Source organism: Mya arenaria, chromosome 4 (assembly GCF_026914265.1).
Source record: "Mya arenaria isolate MELC-2E11 chromosome 4, ASM2691426v1".
NCBI classification, from domain to species: domain Eukaryota; kingdom Metazoa; phylum Mollusca; class Bivalvia; order Myida; family Myidae; genus Mya; species Mya arenaria.
The window spans coordinates 81,517,938-81,545,890 of NC_069125.1; the positions used below are offsets into that span (position 1 = coordinate 81,517,938).

Genomic DNA, 27,953 nt, shown 5'->3' on the forward strand with positions numbered 1-27,953 from the left:
ATATGCGTATTAACATAAGACAATTAGTTTCTTAATGTAAAATGTGTTTAACCCATAAAGGACTTTGTTTCTATTGTGTCTAAACAATAATATTAGCTGCAGCGTTGTAAATAGTCAATTAAGATAAAAATTGAAAAACAAAGTAATGTTTCAATTTAAAACATAAAAAATATATATGTTTTCCATTTTTTGTTTTAATTGATAATATTAAAATACTCCTTCTTTCTTTCAATTAAACCAAATTCTAAATAATAATTAAACACACTTTTGAAACAATTTTTATTTTGTTTCGATCAGTTATGCTTTCATGGGAAGGTTAAAACTAAGCGTCCAAGGGGCCAACTACAACTAGCTATTGTTTTGTTTGTATTCAGAAATAAATTGTTTTGCAAAAAACAAGAGTTGAGCTTTAAATCATATCAACCGAAAACACGAAACATAATTTCGATATTAGACTCTCTCCAAATCAAAGATCATTATCAGCGAAAACGGCTAGCTAGTTCCATTATATTTACCACTGACATTTATTAACGATTTTACGCATCTGTCATGTTTTCGAAGTTCAATATATCTTTATTTCACTACCAATCTTTCACTATAAAATAGAGTTCTCTAGTAACAGTCGATATTGTAACTTCTTGTATGCTTAAAGTAATATCTTTGCAATAACCTTTTCTGTCATTAGACAAAAGCATTTACAACATTATTCGCCTTATAACTAGTACGTATATGTGTTGAAAATAACAATAGCTGCAAAACCCGCGTCATGTTATCCCGAGCCACTTGAAACAGAACGCCTATGAAAGAAGTATAAATTGTAATAAAATACCTTAAACTTTTTATTTTGGTATTTCGTTTTGGTTTTCACTATGTATGACAATTAACACTGTTGTCAAAATGCGTGTCAGAGATTTATTTTAGTACAATGCAACGCGAACAATCAATATCGACTTTTTATACTATGTAACTTAAAACTATTTTTATTCAAATTAAAGAAAGGACTTATAGCAAATGACGTATTATAAATCATGGCAACATTTTTACTTCAAATACGTACCTTATTCAAGAAAGTTAACATTGTTTTCATCTGCATATATATTCCCGTATTAGAACGGTAATCATTAGACAGAACATAGCCATAAACAATATGTTTGTAAAATAATAATAATAATAATAATAATAATAATAATAATAATAATAATATTAATAATAATGATAATGATAATGATGATAAGAATAACAATACGTTTGTTCAGACGTCATTTCCACCAACAGTTAAGTAGGTATAAAATCATTATTTTATTACCTCTTTCCATTATTTAAGCAAAGCATATACTTAAGCAGTATACATGTTATAACAAGTATTATGATAATAACAATTAATAATGATAGTACTAATAATACTAATAATATTAATATTATATGATATACAATATAAATGTATTACAATTACTAGTATGATGATAACAATTAATTATGATAGTACTAATAATACTTATAATACTAATATTTATATGAAAAACTACAGAAACAAGCTTAGTAGCCAATCGTTTAAACATAGCTTCCATTTAATAGCACAGTGTTAACGCCAAAGACATAGTACACAAAAACATCTCAAACAGGAAACATTGAACAGCACAAAACTCCGCAAACAAAACAACGCATATATATACTACATAAAAGAACTAGGTCTGTTTATCAAGGATTGTTGGGTATGGTCAGTAAGATGTAAATTCACTGGGTGTTTTCATAATAATAATGATAACAATTATTATCATAATAATTATAATTATAATAATAATAACAATATTAATAAAAAAAATAAAAATAATAATAATAATAATTTCAGACACATGTGTAGAAGGGAATCTTATTGTTTTCACATTGGCTATTGGGGTTGTTGGCAATATTTCTAGAGAACAAATGTCAGTGAAAATTACAAATTTGCTTCCGCAGCCTTGCATGAGTGACACTCAATTCACATCGTTGATATAAGGGTTAGGGTTAGGGTAAGGGTTAGGTGCATTTCATGATGGTAATATATATGCAAAACAGAACTCTTAACAAATGAGGTACACGAAAGTTGTAGTATGTTAAATATGCACGCATAGTGTGTAAAGCAATAACTTTCGATGAACAAACAAAATATTTCTCTATTGCTGGTTGAAAAATATTAAAATCTCAAATTATCCGAAAAAGGTTATCAAATCAAATTTGATCTTCATCAAGACAAAAACTGCACCAGCCTGTATATTCGTATAAAGGCACGCGTTGTGTGTAGAACGACATGTGTAATATTTTTAGTTTAATTTGATATTAATTCAATTTTTAGCATTGTTTGACTCTGTTTTTTCAACACTTTCTGCTCTGCAATAAATTATTCATCACAAAGGAAATTCTATCTATTGCCATTTGTTTTTGTTTTTTTGTTCAAGGAATAAACATTGAATGGAATAAAGATACATATAATCTGCTACTGTGGTCATTCAATTTGCAATATCACATATGTTAGAATGCCTAAAATAGGTCAAAGTGATTATGTCTGAGGAACATCTTCACAAAGATTGACAAAATGGTAGAGATGTGATACAAAGGAAATTCTATCTATTGCCATTTGTTTTTTGTTTTTTTCCAGGAATATACATTTGTTTATGTAAAATGAATGGATTAAAGATACATATAATCTACTAATGTAGTCATTCAATTTGCAATATCACATGTGTCAGATTGCCTAAAATAGGTCAAAGTGATTATGTCTGAGGGACATCTTCACAAGGAATTGACAAAATGATAGGGATGATTTCTGAACGCACACACAAGTATATTGGGAAGTTAGATAAACCGAAATGTTAAGTTAGGCATTTTGAATTTCCATATGATGGCCATGTGTTAAAAAAATGAGACATACAGCAGGATCTACGTACGATAAATGCAGTAAAACGCATTAACACTAAAACAAAAAGGAGTTACTAATGTTTCTTGGAAATATTCGAAACCTCATCGAATTTGAGGTTTTACAAACTTTGCTTACCAACATTTCAAAATAAGTACGTGTCAAAGGTTGTTCTTGATATAAACATGAAATATATCCAATACTGTATAATAATTTGACTTTTGGTGATGGTTTTTCCGAATTGATAATGGCTACAATAGATAAAACTTGTTACTATATTTTCTAACACATTGAGTCCAAAATCAATTATATACACATGACCTAGTTTTAAGTTTTGTTTTAATTAATTTATTCATCAAGTTGATGTTACTTACACTGTGTTAATCCTTTGGGTTCACCAGGATTAGAACATAATTAATCTTGTGACATTTTCCGACTTTTTATTATTGCTTTTCATATTTTGCGCAATGCAATACAAGTCTTTGATACCATGTCATCGCGGCAGTATTAACTATTTGTCCCCAATTAATGTAAGACACTTGTTTTTACTTTTAAGGTTGACACAGATATGACAGATAGGTAAGACACAGACATTGGCCATTTTCGTGTTTGGCGGATTATTCCTCACATCTTTATGTTTAAACGTTTCGACTACTGAGCTTGTTCCTGTAGTTTGCCATATACATATTACAATAAGTACTTTTATTGTTCGATCTCAAAAATGGTGTTTCTGCACAAAATGTGTGTCATGTTTACTAACTTCTTATGTTAAAATTTAGTCTTGACATAACACGATATATCTCAAGTTTTTTTATATTTTTATGATTGTTTGCTGGAATAAAGACTTTTTTATCGTTTTGTCACTGAATACTGTAGTTCTATACAAAATAATTGCCAAATAATTGACTTATCACGTGTTATCTTCTGGTCGACTTAGACAAAAAAAGAGGTAAAGTTGCGACATGTTTTCAATGACTGTGATTTTGATCACATTGCTTTAATAAAGGTGTTTTATCAATTGATGTTATATTTTTCAACACATATTAATTTTAATCACATTTGTTGCGCAGCATAATATTTTTTCAACGAGTTTTGTGATTGTTCTCACGTGTGTTTGAATGTTTGTATCAAATGTATCTCTAAATAACTTACCTCAGCCGAGATATTCTGAGATATTAGCGCTTATATTCCACAACAAGTCTATACGAATGTGTTCTGTACTTATCTCGTCTCATGTCTTAATTTTCACAATGCATCTAATAAAAAATTAACGCGTTACAAGTGGAAAACCACGTTCTGTTCTAAAACAAACATGTCGTAAGAGCTTGGCTTCCTTTACTTTTGTTATAATCATTCAGCTTCAAATGATCAATACATTTTGATTATGGAGTTTATACAACACCCTATGATTTAGCTGACCGCTGTTTTAATCTCAAACGAAAATTGATTGTACTTGCTTACAGGCCGGCTCAAATAGGTATTCGATAATCGGGCCGGTCCGCAAAACTAATAATCGCTTATAAATAATAATTATGTATATAGTAACATATGTATTAATATAAACATACTAAGTGAAACTCATATAAAATCTAATGTTATCAAGTGTGTTTTGGTTGAGTTAGATCAGTTGCTCGGACTCAAGATGTGTACTATTGCTTGATTAGTGCTTAAAAATGGCTATTACTTTTAAAACGTGTTGCATTTTATACTTAAGATTCCTCAAGATGAATTTTGGGACTTATGTATACTTTTTACATCGCTGAAATTTGTTTTAGCAATACGTGCGCAGTCCCAAGGTAAACCGCGAATGTGTGGCATCATTCGACCTGATTGAGATGTTTTAAAAGACCTAAATATTTTTGGACTCTACTTAATTTCTATCACTTTTTTACACATTTGTAAATAAATGTTGTTTTTCATCGGTTTTGCTCAATTAATTCTCCAATAATTTGTTTTATTTTTTCTCCAATTAACTAACATTACATGTTTTAACAAAGCGTTTGTTAGTTGAAAGTTGATGTGTGCCAAATTAATTTTATACACGAATTTAAACGCTTTGAATTTACCTTAACCAGTCAAATAACCATTTCGATTAGTTTGTTTTTACTTGCCACATTTATCTTACCATAATATATTATTTGATTTATCGGCGTTGGTGGTTTTCTTCATTGAGAATGGTAAGCCAATGTGACCTACAAACGTGATTAGCCTAATTTTATAACAATATTTGATATATTTTTTATATTAATTCACATTTCTTCCTCCAATAGTGCCTTTATTCATCTACCTTGGAATGTTCTTATTTTACAAACAATGCGGGGGAAAATTAAACTTACTTAACATGTAATACCATATAGTTTCAAATTGCAATTAATGGGGCAACACACTAACTGAAAAAGTATGGTTGCCAAACACCACATTTTAACCATGATTTGATGATGGACCAAAAATAAGGCGAGAAGGGATTTGGACGTTTCGGTAAAATGAGTAGCGTCACGGACTACAAGACTTGTAGAAGATTGTGTTGACATATCGACTCATTTTTTTCATTTATTAATTTCAAGGTCAAACTATCTTGTAATGAAAATTCATTTTATAACGGTATCAACCTCCAGTGACATTGAGTCGATTATGGATTCAAGTACATATGAACTTGAATTAGGATGTCTGTAAAAATTCACCTCAAATTTTGGTAAAACTTAGAAACGGAATATGTGATATTTTGTGACATTCTTTGAATTCTTTTAAATGTTTTAAAAAGCATAAGCGTCATTGAATTGTTTGTCGACCATTATCATTTCTTCCACATATTACATAAAATGTTTGTTCTTTGAGTTTTGTTATTTAACGCACTTGTGTCTCCAATTTATTGTTTTATCTACGTCTTCTATTATTTTAATTTACATGTTTTATGTAAGTTTTTGGTAGTTGACAGATGAATCGTGCCCTATAAATTTTATACACATTATTTGTTTTACCTAGTATTTAATATGACTAATACAATACACAAAACACATTTACATGGATACAAATACATACAATATAAGATCGAAAAAACGTAGACATACATTTGCAATTTAGAATTATGGATTTACAGAATTAAGAATAAGCATATGGCATTTTCTTCTGTATATTATTCATTAATTATAGGTGCATACTTACAGATATTTAAACATACATTAATTTTGTTGACATAAAATAAGTATACCTTAAAACAGTTGTTGTTCTATTTATAAAGTTTTTGTAAACATTCCTGTTTCGAGACTCTTTATGAATCGTTCAACTACAGTAGAAAAAATATGTTTTTTTCTTTATAAAAAATAAAAGCAATTATTCAGTTTTTTCAGAGTGTGCGTCCAACTTTGATTAATGCATGTATTTGTCTCTAAATATGTCCCATGTGCAGTAGTTTACCAATAGAAACACGTCAAGTGAAAACGCCCGCTATAAACTTGACCAAAGTTACTATGCAACGAGTACATTTAACATTTTTCTTTCTTTTTTAATCTGAAACCTTTATAGTTTGTGTCTTGTTTTCAATATTACGATCTGTAACATATCAAAGTCATATCAAAGTCAGGTGTAGATAGATCATAATGTGCTTGTTATGAAACTGGCATTTTGGACATTTTCTCGCGATACTAAAATAACCTTTCAGTATATTTGAGGCCCTTTACTTGTCCCAGTAAAAAGAGTTATACTTAAATTATTACTATAAAAATAGTGTGGAGTTTCTATACTTATGTGAAAAACTACAGAAACAAGCTCAGTAGCAAATTTTTAAACATAAATCCGGTTTAATGGCACTGGGTAAACACAAAAACAAAAAATCACAAACAAGAAAATTGGAAGAACAGCACTCCTATTTCTCATACAAAACTAAATTTCTATGACGAAATGTAGTATAAATTCTGTATCATTTTTGTTGAGGGGCATTGTTTCTTGGTAAAGTTGTGTCGACACATCATTGTTTGTTTTGTTATTGATGCAGGTCGGAATCTGTAGGCACACTAATCTTGCATATTGTGAAGCAAATGATAGATTTTTCCATACTGTAGCAATGAATATATAAAATTGTCCGTCATCCTCTTTCCCCAATATTAAAACAAACTATGTAAGGAAGGAAGAAATATCTACAATACGATCTAGGGGTGCAATTACGTTTATCGCAAATTTAGCGTGCGTAAGTAGTATATTGGTGATTGCAGGGCACAAATTCAATGAATCCATATTCCTACTGATATGCAAGGCAACTGTATCTAATACTAACAAAAATATAATACAAAATGTCCTTAAAGAAAAATAACAGTGAACATCTATATTTAATTCACTTGTTTAATTATGAAATTGATAACGAGCTATCTGTTAAAATAGATATTTCCTCTACTTAAGATGAATGGAAAGGTTTGTGAACATTTCAAATGTAATTTCTGTAGAATGGTAATAAGAAGTGGTAATACAAAGAGCTGCTTTGAATCATTACTAAATCATTTTTTCTACTTTGTTTGTTAGAAACATATTGGCTGTCACTGAGTCAACAAATACAATTTGTCCTAATTAAATGACCGTGTTTCCTATCCAATGTAGGAAATATAATAGATCTGGCAAGTGCAAACATATAAAGTCAAAAGATTTGTGAGAGAGCGATTGACAAAGAAACCTAAGAGATTATTTAAAAGTATTAAATGTTATATCATTGTACCAGCGGGGCAATATATGCTCCCCGTTTGATAACAATCCCCATTGTAAACGAAGATAGATAAATGTTGGTTCTTTTGTCCGCCCAGGACAATAGCAAGTATTTCAATCATAATTGTCAAATAGATGTCAAAGCTTTTAAATAAGGTCATTTAACATTAATTTCATTGTCACTCACTATGTTTTCCTCTAGTAGTGGTAGTAGTGGTAGTAGTAGTAGTAGTAGTAGTAGTAGTAGTAGTAGTAGTAGTAGTAGTAGTAGTAGTAGTAGTAGTAGTAATAGTAGTAGTAGTAGTAGTAGTAGTAGTAGTAGTAGTAGTAGTTGTTGTTGTTGTTGTTGTAGTAGTAGTAGTAGTAGTAGTAGTAGTAGTAGTAGTAGTAGTAGTAGTAGTAGTAGTAGTAGTAGTAGTAGTAGTAGTAGTAGTAGTAGTAGTAGTAGTAGTAGTAGTAGTAGTAGTAGTAGTAGTAGTAGTCGTAGAAGTAGTAGAAGTAGTAGTAGAAATAGTAGTAGATAAAACATGTATGCATTAAATTAAAGAAAAAAAACTGTAGAGAAGCTGTTAACGAAATTTATCGATCCGCAATTTAGATATTTCCTGTTTTATGCACATGTGTCCATATCTGGTTCATACTAAAATATATTTTCAACCTGATGTAGATAGTTAAAAAATCTAATTTCGAAAGTTTTGAAACTTCATTAGCTTTAATAAATCTGCATCAACGATCCATCTTCTTTGACAACATAATTTGTAAATGTAGACATTATCTCTGATGTAGATACGGTAAATATTATTTCTTGTGACAATTTTCTGTGTTGTTTTGTCAGAGATTTATGTGGATGTATACACCAAATGTGCTACATAAGACAAGAAGACGTGAGATGAATTTTGGTTTTGAAATAGAAAATTATTTTTTTTTCCAAATTTCAGCATATGTTATTATTTATTTTTCAACTTGCAATAGATATTTTAATTCTGTAGTCATATATTTTTGTGATTTTATATAATATGCGTGTCCAATACACTTCCTACCTTTTGCTTAGTTTTGGTCATAATTAAGATACGACAAATATACAACAGTTTGATTTGTTTCCCATATGTTTTTGACTTTTTCATATTTATGAGACTGCATGAAATATCTTTCTGACATTAGTATCTATTAACTTAAGATTTAAAAAACTATACTTTCATGACATAAGTTCGATGTTTTTTTATTATTATTTACGACAAACGTGTTCAATCTTCGTCATGTGTTATATAAGAAAACTATTTTTCACCTACAATAAAAACCCTTTTCGTGGGTTTTACAGACTATGTGTGCACATAAGGCTGACTACAATCTTGTTAAATTGGTTACTTGATGTTAATACGAGAAATATCCAATTTCTATCTCATTTTTCGACACCTTTAGGATTTTTCGCCATATAATAAAAACAATTTTTGTCCTGTCGCCCAATTGTGTGGTTATAGCAAACATTTTAAAGGTGTTTCGGCATCTAAATTGGGCAAGAAGTGTTGAGACATGATGTTCAATGGCACAACCGCAGTTTCGAGCTGTGGGAAAAATCACAAAAAAATCTTTGCATGTCGAACTATGTAGAGAAACAGCGTTATATATCAAAATCTATCAATTGCACCAATTTCGAATTATAACTTGAATACAGTGAGTAAAACGACCACATTCCATGGCAGTTATAGAAACGTTCTTTTTTAGCTCCAAAAGGTTTCAAAAGTTTGTGATTGTTTCTTTTTGTGTTCTATGTCTTTGGCTTTTACCCTGTGCCATTAAACGGGGTTTATGTTTAACTTTCGGCTACTAAGCTTGTTTCTGTAGTTTCTCATATTAATATTCAAAAAGTGAGAAAATTCGACATACAACGGACCGAATTTTAAAAAGTGTGTAAGTTTTATATGCTACAATAATCTGTAAAACCGCAAACTTGATTACAAAAAGTATTTTGAAGTGAGAAATACTTTAAAAAAAATCACGAAAAGAATCAAAATGTAAACTGATTTGGATATTTGAGGTATCTACATCATACCGTATTTATTGTGTTTGTATTAGTTTAAAATTGCTCATTTTGTGTCTAAATCGATGACAATCGACAATTACAAGAAACGCCTTTGTTGCAGGCCACAGTCTACGAAAAAAGAGAGCTTATTCCTTATTCCACTTCATATGTACTTGAATCAATTGCCAACTCAATATCACTGGCGGTTGGTACTTGTATAAAAGACATAGTCATTACAGGAGATTTTAACCTTAATTTGAATAAATTAATATGTGGACAACATATTGAGTCCATTTAACAATTTAAGCTCTCACAAGTCATCCGTGACGCTACTCATTTTATCGAAGCCTCATAATCTCTTCTCGACTTATTCTTAGTTTCATCATCAGATATTGTTTAAAATGTGGTGTAGAGGAAACATTTCTAGATCAGTTAGTTCGTTATAACTGACCTATGAATTGCATATTGAAATTCAACAAAACATTTGGATCAATATTTAAACGGAAAGTCTTCTGTGGACTGTGTAAAACTCCGATCGTTTGTGCCATTTTTTGACTGAAGTTCATCTTTACACACAAATATCGATATGTACGCTAATAGTTTCACTCATCAACTTATGACATTTTGTGAAATATGTAAACCGTCAAAGTTTATAACAATTCGCACTCAGGATCCCCCCTTCAATTTCATAATTAAATTCGTACGATAATTCGTCAAACGAAGAGCTAATGAAAGAACAAGACTCTCGAACAATGAAATCCACATGCGAGCTTATAGGACGAAACGCAATCATGCCAACCATATCATAAGAACTGCCATGCAAATACATTGTGACAAACTTATTTTGATACTTCAGGCAGATACCTTCTCCTCAATGGACTTTTGGGAAACTGTTTCAAATTGTACAAGGCCTGCATTGGCATCCAAGCATCTCTCATCCATGATGGAACCGTATCAACGAATCAAACATTGACACAACAAATCCTCTGAGTAACTCTTTTCAATCACAGCGCCTTCTTACTATACATAATAGACCTCTTACCGTTGTCTCTGATGTCCTTTAAATGTAGAATTATAATATTTTCAGTCAAGATGATCTTGACTCCATAAAGGTTCTGAAGACTAGCAAGGCAACGGAACCTTACTCTGTAAACAGATATGTTCTAAGGTAGATAACAACCGAAATGGCACAGCCCCTTTGAGACCTTTTTAAGTACTATTTTCGTTCTGTTAAAGTTCATAGCGAGTGGAAACTGGCACATGTTCGCACATTTTTAAAAAGACAGATCACCTAGATGTCCGTAATTAACGTCCAAAATCCATGTTAATTGTTATAAGAAAATACATATTCAACTTCTGCTGTAATAACGACTTCCTAACACCATTTCATTCAAGCTTTGTTCCAAAGGACTCCACCGTTAATCAGCTTGTATCTATCTAACAATCATTCTGCCTCTCTCTAGATGAAGGTAAAGAAGTAAGAGCAGTATTCTGCGACATTTCAAAATCTATTGATCGCATATGGCATGAAGCTCTCCTTTTCAAACTGCCGGAGTTCCGCAAGGTTCAATCCTTAGTCCCTTACTCTTTGATGTCTATATACATGATATCGTTCGTGAACTAAACTCACCCATGCATCTTTTTGCAGATGGTACTACCATGTATATCATTGTCCATGATTTCTTGTTTGCGGTCCAGCAACTAAATGGTGACATGCACAATATCCATTTTTGGACAGAGAGGTGTATCAGTCAACCCAGCAATAACTGTATCACTTCTTATATCTCGAAAAACAAACAGACAGGCACATGCACCTAACATTATGGATACTACTCATAAACATCTGGGTATCACACTCTTCAATAACTGGCCATGGCATGAGCATAATCAGTCCGTGAAAAAACAAAGTTTGGCTACGTACTAAAATCGTGCGATCATTCAAATACCTCCTTGATCGCAAATGGCTAGAAGTTATAAGTAAAGCATTTATTCGTCTACTTTAGGAATATGCAGATGTGGTTTGGGACATTCTTACGCCAGCTGACGAAAACGAAATAGAGAAGATTCAGCATGAGGCAGCGCGAATCATCTCCGGACCAACACGACTTGTTTCCATTTCAAATCCTCATATTGAAACAGGACTCAAAATTTGAAGGAGAGAAGGACAAAAAATAAACTCACCTTTTTTCAAGATTACGCCCGCCTATTTCACTTCGCTAATTCCTTCCCAAGTTAGTGATACAACCTCTTACAATCTTCGAAATTCTGTTAACCAACGTAATTTTTCTTGTAGAACTCATTTATTATGGAATCCATATCTACTAACTACAATATCGTCATGGAATGCACTTTAAGTTAAATCTTAACAGGAATAAACAATCAGTTCCTTATTTCTACTTTAAGGGTGAACACAAATTGAGTGCCACCCATGCAAGGCTGCGGATGCACTGTAGTAATCTTATAAACGTTTGTTCTTAAAACAATATCAATGTGGTGAAAATAAAGGACGCCTACCATTACGTTTGGACCCAAAAACGCCACGGATTTGACCAACTCAACGATATAAAATCACGTTCAGCACAACATTCGTCAAACGAACCCTTTTTGATCTCCTTAAGATAATTTAGAACAGCCTTGACTCTGCAACTGACCTGACTTACCTGTGCCCCCCCCCCCCTCTTTCATGCTCTTTGCGGTACTCTCTTTGGCTGCTTTCATACTTCAAGCGCATTTTATCACCTACTACTTTATATATTTGTCATTCGCCTTTCACCTTACCAATCAAATTATAACAATGACATAAATATTTTTACATTTACATAATTACAAGCAGCTTAAAAGATTGACAGAACCTAGGCATAGTATAAGCAATTAGGCTTCCTTTATAATTCTTTCGAAATCATCTTGTTTTGTGCATGTATCACTTGTTTACCTGACATATATCATAACTTTAATAACATTTTTTTATCGATTATGCTATAAGTGTGTGTATCTTTATCAAGCTCTTTTGAAATAAATGTTCTTTTAGCCAACAGAAAAGATCAAAGAATATATAAACATGGTCAAGAACACAGCTTGAGCAAATTCCAAACATAAAGCTATTGAATTGTACACGAATAGTACAATCATATTCAGTGAAGCTCTCATTAACCTTCGTGAGTCTGAGATTACTAAACTTACTATTTACTTATTGTCTTTGGTTACTGACTTATGAGAATACTTTATCGGTGAACATCTTTAATCCGATTCCTGTCTTAAATGCCTTATTGAACTGTTTTCATTATTTAGGCGATGTTTTGTGACTTCCTAGTCTCTAATTTCACATGTGTAAACTTTGGTATTGACCAAAATACGGTAAATGTACATTTCTGTTTCTGTTGTTTATTTCTACATATTTCATTCTAAAACTCTGTATTGCCCTACCGTCGAAAATATCAGTTAATACAGACTATGTGACAAATTGAGCTAAAACTCACTTTTAACCAGTGTTATCTGTGGTATTTACCTATATATGCCAAATTCAATTTTGTCACATTTTTCGACTTGGCTTTTGTATATTTTCCACTTTGTAAAAATGCGCTTTAGAATAGACCTTTGTTGGTCATGAATGGTCAATAATAGTTTTATGCACGTGTTTAGAAATATATGTCGACTGCAAATGTATACAACAACTATTTAAGGTCTAAACTCTCGAACAATGAGCATTACTGGGAGCTTATAGGATGATACGCAATCATGCCGAACATATCATAAGAACTGCCAACCAAATACATTATGAAAAACTTGTTTAATACTTCGGAGTGATACCTTCTCCTTGACATACTTTCGGAAAACTGTCGTTAACCAAGCATATTCCCCCTCTCATCCACGATGACACCTTCTACGAATGAAACATTGACAAGGCAAATCTTCTCAATAACTTTTGTATCCAAACACAGAGGCTTCTTACTATACCATACTTCTAATTTAACATATGTTTACTTTTGTATTGAGGTACGGTAAATGTTCAATTTTACGACATTTTTCGGCCTTTTTTTGTATTTTTTTCGACATATTTCGTTCTACAATACTTTTTTTCCTTCCCCAATTACCTTATTGCACACGTGTTTAGAGATATATTTCGACTGCAAATGTATACATCAACTTTTAAAGGTCTGGCTAAGTGAATGCATCTGATATGTTATAGATATAAACTGCCGATTCTCAGTTCAATATTCCATCACAATAACAATTACAATAATTGTTCTGCCGTAGTGCAGACAGATAAACCTATCTCAGTACAACGTTCAAGGGGAGTCCAAACACGTTGAAAACTGTTCCATTTTCCATTTTTATTGTCCTGAGAATTTGGTAAATTGCTGTGAAAGAAACAAAAAACAACGATGTATTACTAGTATAATAACTATCCGTCATTTCAGAGGTGTGATCATTCTTAGCCAGTGAAGAAAAATGCCAAAAGCCCACCATAAGATGCTACAGTCACATAGGTGTTATTTGTACCAAATGAATGCAGCATATTATAAGTAAATCGAGAGAATATTTAGATCTATATATTTCTGATTTATACAGAATAATCACGCCACTAAAATGCATTAAACATCAACGACTAGAACATTATGACAGTGATAGTTTAAGTAATATCCAATTAAATCCATTTCTTATTAAATTCCGAAACAATCAAAGGGTTAAACCCTTGTACACGGAACAGTATAGTTCCAGACCTTATGAACAGTAGAAACAAGGGAAATAAATCATAGATGCACAGAAGCTAAATAAAGCAACGGTTACTTCCCTTGTACTTTGCATTAACATCGCTCTCAATAGAAGTCTAAAAATAGATACGTTATTCAAAAACAATAAACAGTAAGCATCCTAACGTTCTCTGTGACTAGAGGTACGGATCACTGAATACGTTGACATAAGAAATCATGAAAACATATAGAAATGACTAGATCAGATTTCGATTAACGACGTAAATGTGAGAAAACAGCATTAAACTGACCTTAAAACATGCAGTGCTTACTCGCTACACAGTTGTACAGAATGCACATTGTTATTATTGTTTCGTAATAATGGCATAGTGTAAACATGAAGATCATAGTTTAACAAATATCAAGGTACATATAGATCAACAAAATAATAAAGCAAGTATGCTTACATCGTGATTTTTGATGGGACCAGAGTTATGCTGTTGTTTACGTAAAAGGTTAAGCGCCAAAACGAGAATGCTTCCCCCAGCCTCGTTTCCATACACTAACTTTCGGTTTAGACGGAAGTGCGAAGTTGGACAACACATGAATAAACAGTGAGCTATAAATAGAAACCGTGAAAACGGAACACTCCCCGTCTGAAATTACTAAATTTCACTAAAACATTAACATTATTGTATTAACATTATTAACATAATTGTCTAAGGCCACATGACTTGTCCATCTTCAATCTTAACAAAATACACTTAAAATATTTACTAAATTTCAAAATATTATGCATTAAACATTATGCATCAGTAAGACAACCAGCAATTTAAGGGATTCAAAATTGCTGCAAAACCTTTCAACTATAGAACCTGTCTTTTGCAGCTACATTCTAGAGTAAACATGTATTACAGAGTAATTAAACATTTTCAATGAGTATAGTTCTTCGATATAATCAATTTGTACAGACAAAATGCATCTGAAAAACATGTAATCAGCCAATGCAGTTCAGATGCATAAAATATGTCCAGCAATGACAGGTTCTACTCTATAATGACAATATACAATGTATATGCATGAAGTTACTTTGACAAAAGTAAGACTAACTCTGAGACAGGCCGAGTGTAGACTTTCCTGTCTTTCCCAAGCCTTACATCAACAGAGCGCACTCTGCCGTCCTCGCTAAAATTGGTGCTGACGATTACACCAATTGGCCATTCATTTCTGTGAACGGAGTTGTCTCGAAGAAGAACGACATCTCCATTTGTCACATTCTTTCCATCGTCTTGCCACTTACGTCTGGTTTGAAGTGTTGGCAAATATTCGTTTTTCCAACGGGACCAGAAGATGTCCGCAAGATGCTGAACACGTCTCCATTCCGTCTTGTAAAGATCCTTGCCATTGAAGTCTTCCAGTTTGAATGATTCTACAACATGATTTGTTTTCATGGTGAGTAAGGTCGCTGGCGTAAGCGGAAAGGGAACCTCTGGATCCGTCGACACTGGGGTAAGTGGTCTGGCGTTCATGATGGAACTCACTTCAGCCATAAAAGTTTGAAGGACCTCGTGGGTAAGTTGTTTCACATTCAAGAGCATGGCATCCAAGATTTTCCTTGCAACCCCAATCATCCTCTCCCAGACGCCGCCAAAGTGAGAAGAATGCGGAGGGTTAAAAACCCAGTTGATTCCGGAATCAACTAGATAGTCCTTCAGTGGTTTGTTTTCCACGTTTATCACGTTTGCTTCCAAGTCTGCGGTTGAACCAACAAAGTTTGTGCCACAATCTGACCGGATCATCTTCACCTCGCCTCGCAGGGCACAAAATCGTCTCAAAGCATTGATGAAGCATGATGAGGTCATCTCCTCCAGCAGCTCAATGTGTACAGCTCGTACAACCAAGCAGGTGAACATGAGGGCCCAGCGTTTTGAATTTGCCTGCCCTCCTCTAGTTCTTCTGGTCGTGATCTGCCATGGTCCAAAGACGTCAATGCCAACGTTGGTAAATGGTGGTGTTGGGTTCAGCCTATCAGACGGAAGGTCAGCCATTCTTGGAGTTTCAAGCTTAGTCCGAGAGCGTCTGCACTGCAGACAGTTGTGTATGCACGAAGCTACTTGTCGCTTGCTGCCCAAAATCCAAAAACCTCCATTGCGAACAGCACCTTCTGTTAATTGCCGGCCTTGATGACACGTTTTCTCGTGAAAGTGACGAACAAGCAGCATACTGAGATGATGTCGAGGGATTATGATGGGGGTTTTAACTGTGGAGTTCAGCTGCGAATTATTCAGACGTCCCCCGACTCGAAGGATGCCATCCTTGTCCAGGTATGGTGAGAGATTGCGTATTTGACTGTTCTTTGCAAGCTGGCGGTTGTTTGTCAAAGCCCTGATTTCCTCTGCAAAGATTTCGTGTTGTAAAGCCTGTATGACCGCGAGTTGTGCAAGTTCCCGAATATAAACAGAATCACGGAGAGTCTGTTCTGCTGAAAGTGTTCTGAGTCGATTCTGAATCAGGCTAATGGCCCTGACCACCGCGGTCCATGATGAAAACCTCTTAAACCTTTCACAACCAAGAGAACACCTCTTATTGAAATCTGTTTTGAGAGTTCTCACTTCTTTGTATTCTTCTGGTAGCACAAGTGGGAACTTAGAGATGTCCCTGCTAGTGTCGCTGTCCTTCAGTGCATGGCGAGTTCCCTTCAGCCATTTGCTCTCCGGTAAATCTTCGGAAGTCACTCCCCGTGTTGCATCGTAAGCTGGGTTCAGAGATGAGGGAACATAACGACATTGATCTGGTCTAGTGGAAGTCCTGATGCGGTCTATCCGGTTTCCAACGTATATGTGAAATCTACGTGTTTCATTGTAGATGTATCCAAGGACCACTTTGCTGTGAAGAAGTGTGCTTGGTGTATGTCAAGATCAAGCTCCTGTTGGCAGATGTCATAGGTTTCAACGGCCAAAACGGCGGCACATAGCTCCAGTCGTGGAATCGTTTGACCATGCTTAGGTGCAACCTTTGCCTTTCCGAGGACAAATCCTAGATGCTTGTCGCCGTTCTTGTCCACTGACAGCAAGTAGGCCACTGCTGCTACTGCCTTCTCCGACGCATCTGAATACACATACAGGTCTCTCTGTTGTATGTCGTCGTTTGACTTGGGGCAGTACATTCTTGGGATCTGCACTTTCTTCAACGCATCTAGTGATTGCTTCCAATGAGACCATCTTTCCAACAGCCGATGAGGTAAGGGCTCATCCCAGCCCAGGGTTTCGGTGAGACTTTCTCGCAGTAGAAGTTTCCCTGTGATTGTAAATGCTGCAGCTAGACCTATGGGGTCATAGAGGCCGTTGATTGTGGATAGAACACCCCTTCTGGTGAAGGCGTTGTCATCTAGGGTGACGCGGAAGGTAAATGTATCTTGCTGGACATTCCAACATACCCCAAGACTTCTCTGCAGTGGAAACTCGTTTTCCAGATCTAGATCTTTCAGATCCTTTGCAAGGTCGTCCTTGTCGAACGCCGCCAAAACTTGACGAGAGTTAGAGCATAGCTTGTGAAGCCGGATGTTTCCGAATTCTTGTAGTGCATACTGGGTTCTCTTCAAAAGATCAATGGCTTCCTCACTAGATTCGTGGGAGGTAAGGGCGTCATCTACATAAAAGTCCCGTTTCACAAGTTTTTCGACATCTTTACCTACAGTAGACGCTGCCATCTCTGCTGCCTTGTGAAGACCATAAGTTGCCACAGCAGGCGATGGTCTATTTCCAAACACGTGGACATTCATTTGGTAATCCAATAAGTTGTTGCTGAGGTCGTTGTCCTCTGGCCATACGAATCTCAGGTATCTCCTGTGGTCTTGTCTTACAAGGAAACTGTAAAACATCTGCTGTATGTCTGCCATGACAGCAACAGCGCCCTTACGAAATCTCATAAGGACGCCAAGAAGGTTGTTGGTCAGGTTTGGACCGGTCATCAGAACATCATTCAGAGATAATCCGTTGTATTTGGCTGAAGAGTCAAAAACTATCCTGATACGATCTTTCTTCTTTGGGTGGTATACGCCAAACAGTGGTAGATACCACGCTTCTTCTTTCGGATCAAGTGGTGGTGCCTTCTCTGCATGTCCCTTTTCAAAGAGGTCCTCCATGAAGTCCAGGGTGTGTTCTTTCTTAACATGATCCTTTTGAAGAGACGAAACGAAGCTGGCAGTTCTTCTGACCGCATTTGGTCTGTTGTTTGGCAAGATGTTTCTTGGCTCTTTGAATGGTAATGGTGCCACCCAATTCCCTTCTTCATTTCTCTTCATGTTTGTGGACATCAAGCTACAAAACTTTTTGTCTTCTTGTGATGGGCCAATCCTATTGTCGTCTCTGGAGGTTGCAAATAATGCCTTCTTATTGAATGCGTTTTCGCAAGGCTCCATGAGAGATGGGCGGCCATTTCTGTTTATGAAGGTCTTCATGCTGTTCAGGTCCTGTGGCACATGGTTGCCATCCAAGCAACATTCCCCTATGATCACCCATCCTAATCTCAGCTTCTGCGCAAAGGGCTGATTTTCACAGCCCAGCCTTTGGTCTAAGATGTAGTGGGCTGGCATAAGATCTCTTCCTATGAGCAGTAGAATTTCAGCCTCATTGTCCAGTGGTGGGATGGATTCGGCGATACATCTCAGATGGGTGTGGTTGGCAGCAACTTCAGGTGTTGGAATTTCTCTTCTGTTGTCCGGGATTAGGTCGCATTCGGTGAGAATAGGGAGTTCAAGCCGCTCGGAACCATTTATCGATCGTACCTCAAAACCATTTGCTTGCCTGCCTGTCAAGGTCACTCGGCCGCCACAGCTTTTCAGGGAATATGGGGACGCCGGACTTTTCACATCAAATTGGTTGAACAATTCCGCTTTCGCAAGTGAGTGATTGCTTTGATCATCTATGATGGCATATGTTCGTAAAGGCGGCCTTTTGCTGTCGTTGTGCATGATGTCTACTAAAACAATTTTGGCACATGATTTTCCTGGTTTATTTCCGCAAACCTCGGTACACTTCGAATCAACCTTCATGTCAGGCCTTGAACCCTCTTCCGCATGCTTGGGGCCTCTCTCCCCGCCGTGATCTCTAGCTGCTCTGAATACGTGCATCGGGGTCGAGTGGTTTGTTGAACTACACTCAATGCACCGGACAGCTTCAACACAGTCCCTGCAGAGGTGTCGGCCTGCACAGCACCTAAAACAAATACCGTTCTGTTTCAGGAGCTGTCGTCGTTCTTCCAGGCTCTTGTGCTTGAAAGTTCTACATTCGGTGAGCTTGTGTCGGTCTCTGTGCAGAGGGCAGGTGATCAGGTCGTTTTCCGCGTTCTGTAATGTCTTGTTGACCGTCACTGAAGTCGGGCGTTGTTGGCGTTGTCTTGTGTCGCTTGTACCCTGCGAAACCTGTGAAACATCGAAATCAAAGCTAGGGTCATTGTATGCAACAGCCATATCATTGACAAATTGACAAAAATAAGTGAAAGGTGGGAATAAGACATTATGTGATCTTTTGTAAAACAGTGCCTTGTCACGCCATTTGTTCTGGAATGGTACTGGCAGTTTGTTAATAGTGGGATTAACACCGGCCGCAGTGTCCAAGTAGCTAAGAAGAGCTGAGTATTTCGGTTTGCTTTTTATAGCAGAAATTTCGGCCAACACATCAGATAAGTCAAAAAGTTTCATTTTGTCCTTAAATGTGATCCTTGGTACATTGTTTAGTTTGGTTCTGAGGGCCAATTCTACTCTTTCAGGTGAGCCATACTGTGTGTCTAATCTATCCCATGCACGGAACAATCCAAGTTGGGGATTGTCCGAGTTGGCAGACTTTATGCTGCTAATCTGCCTTGAGCCTGTACCTGCCCAGCGCAACAACATGTCAAGTTCTTCCGCTGGACTGGCACCAACCTCAAGCATAACACATGTGAATGTGTCCTTCCATGACAAGTAGTGTTCGCATTTGCCACTAAAAGAGTAGAGTCTGCCCTTCAGAACATCCTTTCGGCTCAAGTACTGAGCAATGGTGTGTCCAGCATTGTCAACAGTTTTTAAGTCACTATACATGTTTGCTCCTGTCGTCGCAAGTCTAGATACCGGTTGAGATGGTTGGGCATGTGTCGTTGTCTGTTCCTGGAACGTGATATGGGGCTCGGAAACTGCACTTTTCGATGTCGTTCTCGGTTGAGGAGTCCAATCGGAATGTGGCACGTATGGTTGCCACACTGACGTCTGTTGTGCATTGGGGCCAACAGTTCCATGGTGTTGGTCGGCTCCCCCTGTCTTTGGGCTCTCCATATTAGAAAACAGTCTATCGTCCTGTAACACGCTTTCGAGCTCGTCCAACACTTTTTCCTTCGCCTCACTCACTTTGATTTCAGTGTCTAACTCTAACGCCTCTTCTTTCATTTTCGTTTTTAGCTTTTCTTCTTCTATCTTTTGTCTTTCCTGAAAGGCAGCTTTTCTCGCCAAAAGTTCTGCCTTCCTTTGGCTCTCCTTAATTCTTTCGATAGAAATCTTGCTCGAGGCGTTGCTTTTTACACTTTTTTGCGAGATTGTCATTTCACTTCGTTGTGTTGGTCTCATCAACTTCTCCTCAGCACGACGTTTAATGTCAGTGAACCCCTCAGCCTTTGATTCAAAGGAATCTTCTTTGATTTCTGCAGATGTGAGGAGCTGTTGATAATCCTCATTTACGTAAAGGAGGGTCTCATACAGTGTCATCCACTTCGAATATCCACCTCTTATTACGCCATGATCGTCCGTTTCATCTAGAATACTGATAAGTATGTCAGATTCAATAGTCAATTTTTTAGAGCACTGTCTCTTTCTGTCCGTTTGATGTGTTTTTTGTACTCTAAACCGTTCTCTGTCATAGTTCGTGTTCTTTCTTCCAAAACGGGGATGTCCTTTTCGTCCGCCATCTTCCAGGCACAGTTCCAGTCGAAGGATCAATTTACTGTTCTGCCGTAGTGCAGACAGATAAACCTATCTCAGTACAACGTTCAAGGGGAGTCCAAACACGTTGAAAACTGTTCCATTTTCCATTTTTATTGTCCTGAGAATTTGGTAAATTGCTGTGAAAGAAACAAAAAACAACGATGTATTACTAGTATAATAACTATCCGTCATTTCAGAGGTGTGATCATTCTTAGCCAGTAAAGAAAAATGCCAAAAGCCCACCATAAGATGCTACAGTCACATAGGTGTTATTTGTACCAAATGAATGCAGCATATTATAAGTAAATCGAGAGAATATTTAGATCTATATATTTCTGATTTATACAGAATAATCACGCCACTAAAATGCATTAAACATCAACGACTAGAACATTATGACAGTGATAGTTTAAGTAATATCCAATTAAATCCATTTCTTATTAAATTCCGAAACAATCAAAGGGTTAAACCCTTGTACACGGAACAGTATAGTTCCAGACCTTATGAACAGTAGAAACAAGGGAAATAAATCATAGATGCACAGAAGCTAAATAAAGCAACGGTTACTTCCCTTGTACTTTGCATTAACATCGCTCTCAATAGAAGTCTAAAAATAGATACGTTATTCAAAAACAATAAACAGTAAGCATCCTAACGTTCTCTGTGACTAGAGGTACGGATCACTGAATACGTTGACATAAGAAATCATGAAAACATATAGAAATGACTAGATCAGATTTCGATTAACGACGTAAATGTGAGAAAACAGCATTAAACTGACCTTAAAACATGCAGTGCTTACTCGCTACACAGTTGTACAGAATGCACATTGTTATCATTGTTTCGTAATAATGGCATAGTGTAAACATGAATATCATAGTTTAACAAATATCAAGGTACATATAGATCAACAAAATAATAAAGCAAGTATGCTTACATCGTGATTTTCGATGGGACCAGAGTTATGCTGTTGTTTACGTAAAAGGTTAAGCGCCAAAACGAGAATGCTTCCCCCAGCCTCGTTTCCATACACTAACTTTCGGTTTAGACGGAAGTGCGAAGTTGGACAACACATGAATAAAAAGTGAGCTATAAATAGAAACCGTGAAAACGGAACAATAATCTTGATCATATCATCACTTAAGTTAAAATCTTAAGTAAAATTATTTACTGAGGATACTGTATAACCATAGTCCTTATTACCGAAAATCCTCTAATATTATGGTTGATACCTTAAAAATTGCAATGATGGATGCTTTAAGGATATACAAAACTAACAAGAGCAACACAGAAGTGTTGACTTGAATGCCTGGATGCCCCGGAAATGGAAAACGGCGTCATTGCAAAACAAGATAATAGAATATGCCTCTTTTACTTTACATTCGCTTATCAAGCAATTAATATCTCTAATTGAAAAACAATATTGCACGAAAAATAAACGACATTCGTAGCGGTAAATATAAAAGCAGTCTTTACTATGCTCCTTTTTACAAATATATTAACTGGACCTACTCTGATGTTTCTGGAGTTCTTTCTTTGGAATTGGGTTCTTAATTAACTCAGCTGTAGGCATGAGTTTTATCTTTAAACAATAGGTAGACTTGGTGGTTTTACACATTCAATATGATATGCCAATTAAAATTATTAAACTCGGGATGACTTTTGTTCGTGTCCAAAAAATAAAACGATTGCATTTTTGCCTTTTATATCTGCAATGGAATTAAGAATAGTAATGGTAACACACATCAAATGTTATAGACATTTGCTTACAGTATCACAATCCCAGTCGTTTAAGCTTTTTTTCTTTAATATTGAATGTATGCCATATAGGTTTAAGTTACAGAACGGTCGACGATGAAATCTTTAATCTATCACTATCAAGTGTGTTTTAAATGATTTAAAAAAGAAGAGTTTGAGAAAATTCAACACGAAGCTGTTAACATATTTCCCGTGCAAGTGTAGTGTGCTTTCAAATCTGTACATCGAAATTGTCCTAGAATCACTAAAGGACAGAAGACGCAAACACAACCTCATCCTATTTTACATAATAGTTATTGTAATGTCTCCGCTGCACTTGTCGTCAATGATACCCTCCACTGTTTCGAGATACAACAACCTGTCATCTTCGTAACTCGAGAAATATCCACTATATCCCATGCAGATTTCAGCTACAGTTAATCTCTTTTCGTTCTTCTACTCGCGTCAATAATTCCCTCCACTGTTTCGAGATACAACAACCTGTCATCTTCGTAACTCGAAAAATATCCGCTATATCCCATGCAGATTTCAGCTACAGTTAATCTCTTTTCGTTCTTCTACTCTCTCTTCGTGAAATGCCCTAAGTGACGAAAATTGATCAGCCCCATCCCTTCCAGCTTTCAAACCCAATCTGAACAAAACCAGCATAACTTTTCGTCAGTATTATTACGATGGATATCGAGAGTCGAGTTTGAACCATGTAAGGGAAGCCTTGCATTTAGCTTGCTTAAGGAGCATTTGTTCTTTAAAAATGTGGTAGATAGTTCATGTTTCCAGTGCGGGGAAATTGTAGACGCATAACACTTTTCTTCCTTTACACAATTTACACAAGATTTAAGAGCAAGCTTACTTGACAAGTTGCACATTCCCAGACTAATCCCACTTCAACTTTGTCTCTTCGGCTCCAAATGACCAAACGTACTCGACTATCTTCAATTGTGTCCAAATAGTTATCAAACAGACCAACATGTTTTGATTCATTATCAACATATGTAAAATATAGCTGAATTCTACCACTTTCTCCTTGACATGTAATTTCTGGATATTTTCACACGTACTCTTTTATTAAATTTATTCCATATACCGTTACACGCGTAATCTCTGTTATTCACTCAAGTATATACCCTATTACAATTTGTAATACAGTTCATGATAATTTTCACTATTCAATATTGTTACTACTAAGCCCTTCAATACACGTAATTAACACCAACCATTTAACATTTAAAAGCCGCTTGTTAGAACGACAAAAACGAGACAGTGTAAACACTTAAAACTTCCTTCTCATGTCTTTCAATAAATTTCGACCGATGCATTTGCTATCTAATATAGTTTGCGCTTTAACTTGTACTAGTCTTTCTAGCTTATATGTGTCTGCGGAGAAATGGTCTGTACTGTAGCTGTCATCCAAAATGGTTTCAGCTATCACGAGCAGATATGTTAGTTTATCAGCAACAATTATACAAGTTTTATGGAATTTGTCTCATATGCTGTCAATATTTCGCTTCCTTACCACCTGACGTTTATTGTTTTCATTTCTTAGAGCTTTGATAATAACAAAACCATCTGAAGAGATTCATTCTTCGTGCTACAAGCTATGATAAAATAATAACTCATAGGGGTTGTGGTGTCCGCTGTTGTGTCTCCTCCAGGTTTTAGCAAGTCTCCTTTAGGATCAGATATTGGAGTCATGTATATCTTTGAATGGTTGCAACTGTCAGTTACATGTGTTCCAGGTCAATCTGGTTGCTGATTTAATAATATCACTGGGGTAGGAATAAAAAAACGAGTCTGAAAAATATTGGCAATGATTATATTAAGGGCAAATGGAGGACATGTGGATAAAGTATCAGTTGATTATTTTTATGGCTGATTTTAAATCTAAATAGTTTTTTTTACATTAGTTGAGAACACCTTTTATCAATCGATTAATGATAAGCAGATTAAAATAAAATCTAATGATCTCCGCGTACGATTTTATGGAATACATTGCGATTATTAAAAGAAGAAACGACAGCATGGCCGATGAAAAGAATCATTCTGATTTATTGTGTTGTTGTCTTATGCAGGACCTAAATTTAACACATGTGTAATATATCTTTTTGGCCCTCAACGTGGGATCATATCAGGAAACAAACGAGGTCTAAACTTCAACTCCAATATTGTTAAACTAAATCATAAACATGACCAGTTAAGGTAATGAGTGATATATCGTATGTTAAATCACATAAATCGATGAAAAATCAACAAAGATATTTTGGCAAAAATAACACTAAGACATTGAACAAAAAAAAAGCAAAATGCAACAAGGAAAAAAGTTATTTTAAAACATCCCAAACAGACCAAAACGTGTCACAACATTGCATAGATATCGTATAAAAGTCAAAACGAAAAGCCAGCATTGGTTAAATTAGTTTATGAGGAAAGTATAACCTGACAACATTGGGTTACAAAATAACAAGGAGTTTCGTTGCAGCACATATATGGTAAAAACAATAACAAACAGTTTAAAATTGTCAGAAGAAATAACTTGAGGACATTTAATTGTAAATTTTAAAAATTTATAAAAGTTCTAATACACTTCAAGAACTCAACGACCAGTCGCAAACATCTTCGGTAAATTGAAACTATATGGTATACATTGATTACCAACGAAATAGTGGAAGTTACATAGGCAACCATTTCTTTTTCTCATTTATTGTTCACATAGAATCTGTATCAGCACACAGTTTTAAAATCTTAACCTTGAAAACAGTCATATTTAATTTGTTAGAATAAATATCCAAACAGAAACTATAATGCTGACGCACCCGCATTTACCATTAAATTCGCACACCAAAGCGCAGGCATAAGAACATCTATCCATCTCTGTTTAATGTCAACTCCTCTTCCGAGTGTTACTGACATGAACGGTGCGCGCCGGCTTGTTAGTGAAAAAATAAAACACTGATGAGGCAAATCACATCAGAAAAGTGAGAACTAGGGTATAAAAGAGAACACAATTTAGGTAACATGATAAAAAGTGATTGGTGAACTGGTTAAAGGATAAAAACACTGCTCGCTTATAAAGAACACACACAAAACACAAAAACATTAATGCTGTAATATGTTGAACCCCCTTTATATTTTAACAATTGTCCGGATATCCGAATTTACTTACACTCTGTTGTCTTATCGCTGTTTTTCCATTTCTTTTATGAGTATTCCAGAAGTCTTGTTGTAAATGAATATGTTGATAATTACAATTTCAATTCAGATATAAATTCCATAAGTATACCTTGAATCGAAGCTGTATAACCCGTTTATAAATTTGAAGTACACACGACTGTCACAAATATGTCCGCCATTTTAACTGTTGGGTTACAGCGCAGTAATATTTATTAGATATTTATTCATTGGAGTAAACTTTTCCTGTATGAATTGTAAAGTTAAATTGTTTCAAGCATAATTTTATTATTAATGTTTTATATAAATGTGCTCATGTTACAGATTACAATTACAATGCTGCGAGCGCACTATTTGATTCGATTGTTGCTATGACACTATTTTGCGGATGAATGATAATATTATTTCTGCAGCATTAAGATATTTGTTTCATTATAATTAGATTGTTTAATTAAGTGTTCGAATAGGATGCAATTTGTCATTCTCGATCGATTGATGTATCTATTATTATGAATGTCTTGCAAGACTTTTCATATTTACTTGTTTTATTGTACTCGAGCCTTGGCACCTTCTTCTCACCTGCAAATGTGAGCTGCAGCCCTGCAGACCAATCAAAAGCCTTGCAGCATTGCTGCAGCATCTTGCGGGTATATAAGAAGTGTCAAGTTCGAGCTTGACAGTTGACATTTCTGAAACTTGAACTATTTTCAACATCTTGAAGACAAACATGCGAGGTATATTCTTTTGACACGTATTATAATTAAATCAACGCGCACATTTATTAAGTAAATGAACCGCGCATATTATTATATAAGAATAAATAATCATTATAATTACATTGAACTTAACTTTATCAAACTATTGATCAACTCGTCAACTGTCCACTGAACATGTCCGCAATTGTAATTATTGACTTAGCTTTGTGGAGTTGAGATTAACTTGAATAAATAACGTTTAATTGAGAAACGGGCTTGCGTTTTCGAATATTCATCACTGATCATTATTAAACTACATATACCTTGGCTCACCAGGCACTAGGCCTGGTGTAAGCAGTGATTCACCACAGATATACTTTGGCTCACCGGGTAAACTACTTGGTGTAAGCAGTGATCCACCACATATCATCGACAGTTAATAATCATTTAACTTTAAACGTATGAGACGGATGTTACAATTTTGGTGTCAGAAGTGCGGTTTTCATTAAATGAGAACTGTGTGATACGAACAACAACAATGACACTGTTTCATACGTTTATTGAGTGTATATGAAATTGAGATATTAATTCAGTACACGAGAAATATAGATCTAGTAGGAAATAAAGAGCAACATTTAAACTTTTAATCATAGATTAATATTGTTTCATACTAATACACCACTCTAGTTCAGTAGTTGAAAAGAATAAAATGGCTACGTCATCACCTGACCCTGAGATTTCATTTGATAATGTAGATCTTATTCAAGATAATGATCACACCGCAAATTCTCAGGAAAATGACAATCTCATCGATATGTCTAGCATCCAACACGAGCGTGATCATCGTTCAAATTCAGAAGTGCTAAGTAGCAACGTCCGGTCAAGAACCGGCTCGTCGATGCCGGCAAGTGAAATTATGAATGCACACAGTACCCCTCAGCATACCGACGACAGACGTCACGTGCATCTCAAATCTGATAGAAATGTTTATGATCAGTGTACGAATAACGCTAATGAGTATGCCGTGCATACTGATAACTCGTACTCAAATCGCGGCGATTTCGCACCCCGTTCGACACCGATGATGCAC

At 35.4% G+C, this 27,953-nt stretch overlaps 1 protein-coding gene across 1 annotated transcript; it reads right to left on the reverse strand.

Annotated features, from left to right (window-relative positions):
* Positions 1–15,378: 15,378 nt before the first annotated feature.
* On the reverse strand, positions 15,379–21,029 carry LOC128231119 (uncharacterized). The gene is made up of 2 exons (XM_052943539.1): positions 17,264–21,029; positions 15,379–17,048 (listed from the first exon to the last, which is right to left on the reverse strand). The coding sequence occupies exons 1-2, from the start codon at positions 21,027–21,029 to the stop codon at positions 15,379–15,381; spliced, it is 5,436 nt and encodes a 1,811-aa protein (XP_052799499.1).
* Between the last annotated feature and the right edge of the window lie 6,924 nt (positions 21,030–27,953).